General features: G+C 39.3%; 1 protein-coding gene across 1 annotated transcript; it reads left to right on the top strand.

Moving 5' to 3' along the window:
• Positions 1 to 4647: 4647 nt before the first annotated feature.
• LOC121403677 (cytosolic 5'-nucleotidase 1A-like) lies at positions 4648 to 7764 on the top strand. The gene is made up of 5 exons (XM_041591487.1): positions 4648 to 4653; positions 4805 to 4934; positions 5739 to 5861; positions 6281 to 6465; positions 7266 to 7764. The coding sequence occupies exons 1-5, from the start codon at positions 4648 to 4650 to the stop codon at positions 7617 to 7619; spliced, it is 798 nt and encodes a 265-aa protein (XP_041447421.1). The 3' UTR covers positions 7620 to 7764.
• Positions 7765 to 10221: the final 2457 nt, after the last annotated feature.

Here is a 10221-nt window from a genome sequence, read left to right as displayed (position 1 = left end):
AGGACTACTGTTATTGCAGCAGTCAGCAGATGAGATCAGAAGCAGGACAGCTGCCCACTGCAGCTACATACAGAGCACTGCAGTAGAAGGTAGATTACTAGCCAGCAAAGCTACCTAAGCTTAAATGTCCCTCAAACCCCTGCAGACTTCTGTCCCTCCAATAACAGAGCAGTATCAAAACGATTACTAGCCAGCAAACTTTCAACTGTCCCTGAAATCACTAACAGGCAGCAGCTCTCTCCCTACACTATCTCTTCAGCACACACAGGCAGAGTGAAAAAACGCTGCAGGGCTTCGGTTTTTATAGGGAAGGGGAGTGGTCCAGGGGAGAGCTTCCTGATTGGCTGCCATGTACCTGCTGGTCTGGGGTGAGAGGGCAAAAAAAAGCGCCAACAATGGCGAACCCAAAATGGCGAACGTCGCGCGACGTTCGCGAACTTCCGGCGAGCGCGAACACCCGATGTTCGCGCGAACAAGTTCGCCGGCGAACAGTTCGCGACATCTCTACTGCTGATCCCCACTCTAGTAACAGTGTGACAAAAAATAAAACTTATTTTTATATATTTTGACCAAAGTAAGTACCTTTGCTGCAGTAGGGGGTCACAATTTGAGGCTTCAGTATAGCCAGTAATGTCCTCAAGTTAGTTATATGATGATGTGCCACCTGGGAGACAGGAGAGGGAGTTTTGCCACCACCAAGCTCTGCTTTTGAAAACAATGCACTCTTTATTCATTTGTCTTAAAACTTACAGCCTACTCAATATGCGATACTCTTAACTGTCATGGATTCTACAGCCAGATATTTTACTTAGTCTTACTTTGTAACCGACCGTATGATGTTACTACTAGAATTCTGGCCTTGTATTTCAATCTTTTCAATTAAAGGGGTGGTTCACCTGTAAGGTAACTTTTATTTTGTTATAGAATGGCTAATTCTAAGCATCTTTTCAATTGGTTTTCATTATTTATTTTTTATAGTTTTATAGTCATTTGCCTTTTTCTTCTGACTCTTTGCTTCTTTCAAATGGGGGCCACTGACTCCCTACTAAAAAAAATACTTTGTAAGGCTACACATTTATTGTTACTTTTTATTACTGATCCTTCTATTTAGGCCTCTCCTATTCATATTCCAGCCTCTTATTCAAATCAGTGCATGGTTGCTAGGGGAATTTGGGCCCTAGTTACCAGATTGGTTTAGCTGCAAATTAAAGAGATGCTGAAACAAAACGCGAAATAACTCAAAATCCACAAATAATAAAATATGAAAACCAATTACAAATTGTCTCAGAATATCCCTCTCTACGTCATACTAAAAGGTGAACAGCCCCTTTAAAAGCAGCCAATTCTTTCCTTTTATAGACAGTTTATGAGAAATTGCTGGTGTGTGTGGGTCTCTCTTTACCTAATTATATATATATAGTTGAACCTCAGAGTGTAAACTCACCTATCACAGCGCCTATCCTGCAATCAATGCAGGGAGCAGGGGAACAGAACAGCCAAGCGATGACTGTCAGAGCAGCAGCAGCAGCATGCTGCCTATTACAAAGTCCATGCCCCCCAACCCCCAGGGTGATTAAGTTTGTCAGCACAACTTGAACTTGCCCAGCCCAGGCACAAGCAGGTAGCGAAAGTGAATGCAGCCAGCCAGGAAGATCCACCCCACCGCACCAGTCCAGCAGTACCTCAGGCTCTCCCTCTCTGACGCGTGCAAATCTCTCTTCTCTTCCCCCACGAGAAGGACGCATTGGACGCCAGCCAGGTCAGTGACGTCATCATCAGGCGCATCACACTCGCACACTGAAACATGCGCAGCAGCACACGGCACAACCACCCTGCACAGAGCAAAGCACATTCAGGCTGCAGGCAGCAGCTTTGATAGCCAGCCCAGGTGATAGTGGCAGCGCTGCGGGGCCCATTGAAAAACCGGAGCTCTGGCAAAAAATAGATGGGAGGGAATGTGGTCGTAGGGGCCCACAAGGACTGGGGCCCACCGGGATTTTTCCCGGTGTCCCGGTGGGCCAGTCCGACACTGTGCACAGAACAGACTGAACTGAGAGGGGGTGAGTGAGGGGAGGAGTGCCTATAGCAGGATATATGTGCCCTATGTTTGTGTGTAAGCACAGTGCCAATGAGCCAAACGGTTAGAATTTATTACTTAAGATGGCAGTGTTTAATTATGAGATAGTCAAATAGAAAGCACAGATATGAAATCCATTATCAGGAAACCTGTAATCCAGGAAAATTCTGAATTACCCAAAGCTCTGAATCTCCTATAGCTTCCATTTGAATCAAATAATCCAACATTTTCAAAAATGATTTCCTTTTGCTCTGTAATAATAAAACACTATGTTGTACTCAATCCTAACTAAGATATAATCCTTATTGTAGTAAAAACGGTGCTATTGCAGTGCAGATTATGGAAATATCCCTTTCACAGAAAAGCCCAGGTTCTAAGCAGAACCTGCTGGATAACAGGTCCCATACCTGCATCATTAGGAACACATTTTCATTAAAATGTATTATTTATATAAAACAGTATTAATATAGGCTAATTTAGGCAATATGATTTTATAGAGACCTGCAGAATTAGGGTCCTATGTTTAATTGCACCCATTGAACTATATGGAATGAGTTATGTATAGTCTATGTAAAGTGTAGTGGAGCATGTTGGAACTATATACAGTAAATAAAAGATAAACGAGCCTTTCAAGCCTGGAGCTGCATTCCCGTTTGTAAAGGTAAGTTCCACACTAACTGCCTTTACAGTTATATACATATATACATATATATACATAAGTGTATAGCAGCTTAAATAAATATTATTCACAAGCAGTTAATCTGCGTCAGAGTGCTCTCCTCTCTCCTATTGAAAGTTCATATATATATATATATATATATACAGCAATAATTAAATCTCTCAGCAAATAATTTAAACTCTGTTGTTGCAGAAACAGAACTGGTCCTCTTTTTTCAGGGCATCCACCTAATTGCAGGTATATGAATACCTGGTCAGTCCTAATGTTCAGGGATGCCTGAAGCAACATGAAAAAGCCATGCAGCTGCGTTCAACATTCCCTTTTTACTTATCCTCCTTCTCAGATCTGGGCAAGGTGGAGATTGCAACTGTATTTTTTTTTTACAGCTGAACTTTCTGATCAGTTGTAAAAAAAAATGATGCCCAAGGAAAGGCTCTCATCCCATCTTGACACATGGCAGAAGGACAATGTATCTCAATATTAGTTCCAGGGATGCATCTGGTCTCCAAGGCCTACCTCTCCCACAAGGCTACAAATTACTATCCCTACTGGCATACTATTCTAAAGCTTCTAGCAAGGAGGCCTCCAATATGATGGATGCAGGGGTGGGCAGAATCACTTTAAAGCTTAAACATAGCAAATCCTAAACTAGGAAATTAAGTCTATGAAAGCAATTCCAACGTTCATAAAGATCAATTTAGAATTAAGGAAACAATATGCTTACACAGCCTAGGTAACAAATATCATTTTCATTCTCTGAAAGTTATCAAAAAATAAACCGACTGTAAGGTATGCTTGTATATAATGGGACATTGCTGCTGGCTAATGGTCCAAATTTTATTGATTTGAGGAACAAAAAAGTAAATCCCTCACCATAGTGTTTACTAGAGCCTAGGGAATAGTACTGCTTTAGTAGCCTATTACCTGGGGGGGCATTGTGAGATTTGGAATTATCACAGTCTTTGAACAGCTGAGCTTTACTTTGAATTCACAGTGCTTGTTTCAGAACTGCAATAACAATATATCTGCTCCTGTAGAGATGTTAGGTCTGAATAATGTTTTGATTATATATTTGTTCCTGCCTGTTGGTCCACCCAGTGTATTTGCGGTGTTGCATATAACAATTGAGATTCATTTCAGATCCTGTGAACTCTACATCAGGTGCAACACAGTTCTTATATCAATGGGTATTGAAAGTGGATGATGGTGTTATAATTAATACAGCTGCAAAAGAATATGTTGCCTACCTAGTTATGATTTAATAATGGCATATATGTTTGGTAGGGTTATATTAATAATGGCCTTAGTCAGGGGAGTAAATACAGAGGAAGCATAGGGGGCCACACAAAGCCCTAATTATCATTTTAAATATAGGGCAACTACTGGATATTTTGAGGGTCCCTAAAATTATTTTGCTATGGGGCCCAGTAACATCTAGTTACGCCACTGCCCTTAGTGCACAGTAACTACTCAGGAACATCTTATACCTTCAGATTCACTATCTTGGCTTAATTACCCTAGTAACCAGTTTAAAAGTCAGAATGGAAAATAAATAAGGGGTCCAACTACACTATAAAAATTGAGATTGTAAGTTCTTTTGGGCAGGGTCCTATATACCCGTTGTATAGGTTGCTAGTTGCATTGTGTATGAAATCTGTATGTTTAATTATATACCCATTTATTGACAGTGCTACGCAATATGAAAGATTCAAACTTCATGCAAAACTATAAAAAAAATGAAGGTCATTTGAAAAATGGTTTAGAAATACTCCAACTATAACATACGTGAGGTTCATTTAAAGGTGAAACAGGGGTAGTAATCTGATGCAAGGTGAATTTCCAATTCCTATGAGTTTAAGGTGAACTCATTTGATTTCCTTTAGAGTGACCAATGGAGGTAAAAGGGAGTTGCAATGGGTTTTTTTAGTACATCAGTATGGTGTCTACTGCTGATGTTTTGGCGTTAAGAATGATGTCTCAATCAAGGAATCAATTAAAATCAGTATTTGTTTACATTTAAAAAAACAACATGTTTTTTTCTGTTCTAGGCTCTGGAATCAGTTAACAGTCAACTTTGCCAGCTATGTCCAGACAGTGAAGATCTTTTTGATATTGTCCTCATGACTAATAACCATGCTCAAGTTGGAGTACGGCTCATCAATACCATAAATCATTACAGTAAGTTTCTATAAGCATACACAAGCTACTCATTAAGTATGTGGTGATAAAAGTCTTTGCTAATGCTGTCAGCATGCTGTGACACACAACGGCTGGTTCCCTCCGATGTAAGGGTTGCTAGCAATGACACAAGGCTTTATCTGATCAGTGAGAACAGGAATGCTACTGCTATGCAACTCACAATACAATAGCTGTACCTCAGTAACTACACTACTTTCAGACAAACTACAGATTTAATATATCTACCAGAACTATCTACATGAAGTATGTAAGTTTCCCTTGTACTCTGTGTCATTTACCACTAGGTATTCTTTTCCTCCCGCATTCCAAAAATATACCAGCAGGTTAGGGTTATGGATAATCTCTGTAAACCACTGTGTGTCAGTGCTATATAAGTAAAAGATAATAGTATTATTTCTTAGATAAAATAATGGCTGTACTTTAGGTATGGGATCTGTTATCCGGAAATCTGTTATTTTTTTTTAGTTATTACTTTTTTCTTTGTAATGATAAAACAGTAGCTTGTACTTGATCTCAACTAGGATAGAATTAATTCTTATAGGAGTCAAAACCATCTTATTAGTTTATTTAATGTTTAAATTATTTTTTGTAGTCTTATAGCATGGAGATCCATATTACAGAAAGACCCATCATACTGATAACTCCTAAGCATTCTGTAGAACAGGTCCCATATCTGTATTACAATTTGAACAAAAAGACTCCATGAGGTTATTCTGCATTATTAAATGACTTTCTGCAATTTATTGTGAGGATATTGGCATCATGTTCCATCTTCTGCCTTAGACCTCTTCATTGAGCGTTTCTGTATGACTGGAGGCAACAGCCCAATTGAATACCTGAAAGCTTACCACACCAACCTGTACCTCTCATCTGATGGCCAGAAAGTGCAAGAAGCTATAGAAGAAGGTAAAGGAATTGCTACTTTGTAAATGTAATTTATAACATTTTGGGTGTTATTTATTAAAGTCCAATTTTTTCTAGGTACAAATAATAATAATTCCACTGGAGAGCTGGTTACAATGCAGTGTGGTGTTTTATTGAAGATGCATAAGCACTACATGTTTTGGACCTCTAGGGTCCTTCCTCTGGAGGACCCTCCTCCAATTGAATTCTGGTAAACATCATTCAAGATTCTGAATTTAATCTCATTGAAGAACACACTTGTATCTATAATTCTTCCATCTACTTTGGAGATAGGGTATGCAACGGTTTTTAGCATTTCTACATCACCTTTGATGTTAATGTTGTTTGGTAAAAAATAACGAAGTCTTGTAAGCTTAACTAATAAAGAACCAGATAACCCACCCTTCTTATACTCCATTTAGGTATAGCAGCAGCAACCATTTTTAGCCCAAGTCACAATGTGTCTGTTCACGAAGAACAACTACGTGTAGCCTTTGATGGAGATGCTGTCTTGTTTTCTGATGAGTCAGAACAAATTGTAAAGGAGCATGGGCTGGAAATGTTTTTTGAACACGAGAAAACTTATGAGAACAAGCCTCTGGCACAGGTAACTGCTTTGAACAACCATATTCCATGTAACTGCTCTTAGATTCATTCTCTGTTGTGGCCAAAATACACTGTATATTCATTTCTAAACTATTTTGCTTATGTAGAGGATCTAATTGTTTACATATACCTACTTATTTTATGGCTATTCCCATAGTTTCCTGTAGAATAGTAATTCTCATATTGCCGTAGACTCTACAGTCCTGCTTTTGGATATTGGATATTTTAAATTAAAGTTGATGAATGTTTAGGGTCACCCAAATGTTAACACTTTAGGGTTATGAATAGAACAGTACTCATTATCTCTAATGGGAGTACATTTGGGTCAACTAAAAAATACCATATGCAGCAACATTTAAATAAAAAGATTAAAACAATGTTTTGAGAACTGAAAATCTAAAACTTTCTAATATGCAAGGCTTAAGCTGGCCATAGACACAAAGCTCCGATCGTACAAATCGAGGATTTGTACGATTTTCGACCGCTTGTGGAGAGTCCCGACATTTTTCGTCCGGCGGAGATCGGTCGCTTGGTCGATCGGACAGGTTAGAAAATTTCTGTTGGCTGCCGATAATATCTCTGATTCGAACGATCGGATCTTTGCACATATGGCCAGCTTAAATCTAAAATTAGATTGAACACTGCAGAGTTTCTGGAGGGTTTGAGGTTTCAAACAGCTAGAACAAATGGAAAAGGTGATCACAAAGGGCAGGACCCCTGAATTTAGCTTTCCTTCCAATTTGCCTGTGCAGAAAACCCCACTTGCTCAGCTTTTGAACGTATTGTTGTTTTCTTTTTCAGGGACCTTTGAAGGGTTTCCTGGAAGCTCTGGGGAGATTACAAAAGAAATTTTATTCCAAGGGAATGAGGATGAACTGCCCTATTCGCACTTATTTAGTTACTGCACGTAGTGCTGCCAGTTCTGGCGCACGAGCCCTAAAAACACTACGTAGCTGGGGACTTGAGACTGATGAAGCATTATTCTTGGCTGGAGCCCCAAAAGGACCTCTCCTTGAAAAGATTCGCCCACACATATTTTTTGATGACCAGATGTTTCATGTTGAGGGAGCTACGGAGATGGGCACCGTAGCAGCTCATGTACCATACGGTGTAGCACAAAGACATAAATACAAAATTTCTCAAAACAGCAAGTAATACATCCTTTGGCAACTGCAGCCATGCACTGTGCACAGGATATTACCACAATACATATTTATTTGTGTTCTTTGGGTTTAATGGAAAGCCCAGAATTGTTTACAATGCTCCTTGTTCTTTATTAGAACCACATGGGGCATAATAAAAATACTAGTGCCCATGCACATTCACTATTGCTGCCTACTTTGCATAATGACATGTTTGCAACCAGTGACAGAGAATGTTATCCTTGTCTGTTGTCCATGTTATAGATGCCTCTGTCCTTATATGCAACTGTAATGTGGTAAATGTAACAATACTAAATAGGGCACTAATTAATCCCTTCTTTCTTTGCACAGCTACAAGCTCCACTTGTAGAAAAATGAGTGGAACAGTCTTAGACCAGCCTTAATTATATATAAAAGCAAAAATGGGAAAATTAGTCTACTGAATAATGTTACTCACCCAAGCCTGCAAATTATTAAGTGTGCAAAAATACAAAAACACTGTACCCTGTATGTTTTCTTTTATTTGCAAGGTAAAAATACACTCCCATTGTTTTTTTTTTTAAAGGTTTTTATTTTGCATTTTAAACTAAAACAAAAAACAAACAATAAACAGCACATATATGCTTTACACTTATTCAGCAACGTTTACAAGTATTTTATGTATAGCGACAGTTTGAAGAAACAACTAGCAAATAACCTCAATTATTTCAGAGTGCTTCTTATAAATCAATCATCTGAAGGGGATGCATGGGGGTTGACGTCTATCCAAGGGTCCCAAATTTTCCCAAATTTCCCAGGTGTTCCCCTAGCATTGTATGTCAGTTTGATTAATGGTAATGTACCATTGATTAAGTCAATCCATTGCTGCAGTGAGGGAGGAATAGGGCTCATCCATTTCATAATTACTAGTTTTTTTGCGTAGAAACGGATTGACCTTAGAAGTGTTCTGGATTTCTGTAACGGCACTACTTCATCTATGATACCTAATAGGCAAAACTCCGGGGACTTGATTCTTGGAAAGGAGAGAAATACATTGATATATTGTAGGACTTCTGCCCAGTATGCTGATACCTGAGGGCAGTCCCATATCAAATGAAGGAAACCAGCTGCATCCCTGCCACATTTTACACAGTTGGCTCCGTCTAGTCTACCCATGGCTTTGAGCCTCAGTGTGGTGATATAAATTTGGTGAATCATTTTAAATTGAACCATTCTGTCTCTGAGTGATATTAAGCAGGGATATAGGTTATCTATAGCCTCTTCCCATTGGTCCTCCTCTAGAGAAGGAATAAGTGACTGCCATTTTTGTTTGGCTTTGTGGAATGGAGGAAATTGAGTGGATTGAATTAAATTATAAAGCTGAGATAACAGTTTGTTGGGGTCTGGAGTCCAAAGTCTGGCCTCCCACCCCAGCAATGTGGGTGCAATTTGGAAAGAACTGAACTGTGCACGAAAAGCATGTCTCAGTTGAAAGTATCAGAAGAATTGTATATCTTGACGATTCAGTTTGGCGTTCAATTGCTCCAGGGAGACAAAGCTATCCTCCATAATCAAGTCTTCAATGTGTCTTATACCCATTTGTGGCCAGTAATTAAAATCTGTTAGAGTCTTCATATGGGGCAAGTTAGAATTTCTCCAAAGAGGAGTTTTGCCAGAAACATTAGGTACCGGGGTCCCTGCTTTGGGTTGTAGCCTCGCCCATACTTTAATGGGACACTCCCATTCTTTAAGTTATATTTATGTGCTAAATGGTAGTTGTCCTTTCTTCAGTGGATTTTTTGTGTAGTTTGCTAATAGGGTGCTTGGGGTTTGGTAATGGTGTCCTTTTGCTTGTTTAGCTAAGCCAAATATGAATGGATTTCCACTGTAATTTTTTGTGCATATTTTTTAACCATAAAATAAGAATCACAGATTTATTATGTTCCATATACACAAAGATTGTGACATGTATTTATACTGGATGCTGGAAACATTTGCTTCTTAGAGTAGGGAAGAGGGTGAAATTTGTGACTGGGGAGGTCAATGCAGACCCAGACTCACTCCCTGCTCCAGCCCCCCCCCCCCAATTGAGAAAGTATGGTGCATGGGGGAGGTAGTAGTTGGCAAATGCGGTGTGGGGGCCAAAAAGTGTCTGGAGGCCCTAAGATGGCAGCCCCAGAGGGCCCAAAAACCCCAGTCCAACACTGGGGGAGCCCATCAGTAGATGACTTTCCATCAGAGAGTCTAAGCCTCTCAAAACCTTCATTCTCTTTCTGTGTCTCAGAGTTATAACATCAAAATATATGTTATGATATATAATTTCTGGAAAACAGTACTTGAAATTACAGAAAACCAAAGAGAACCAAATAATCATTTCAACCAATGGTATTGTGAGAGGGAAAAAACACAGGCAACTTATGACTGCATATAGATAACAATGCAATCATCAGGCATCCAACCGTGGGTACAGTTCTCGACAGCATAGAAAAATATGGTTCAGAAATACCAAGTACAACCAAGAGAACAGGAGCCGCCTAAGACTCAATTTTAGTGATACATAATAATAATATTATATGAAGGGACCCTGAGATTTGGGTTAAATTACTCAGGCAGTTCCCCTTTAGTATTTGGACACC

The sequence above is a fragment of the Xenopus laevis genome, chromosome 4S (assembly GCF_017654675.1).
Source record: "Xenopus laevis strain J_2021 chromosome 4S, Xenopus_laevis_v10.1, whole genome shotgun sequence".
NCBI lineage: Eukaryota > Metazoa > Chordata > Amphibia > Anura > Pipidae > Xenopus > Xenopus laevis.
Note: the sequence above shows the minus strand (reverse complement) of the source record. Positions and strands in the feature narration are given on the sequence as shown.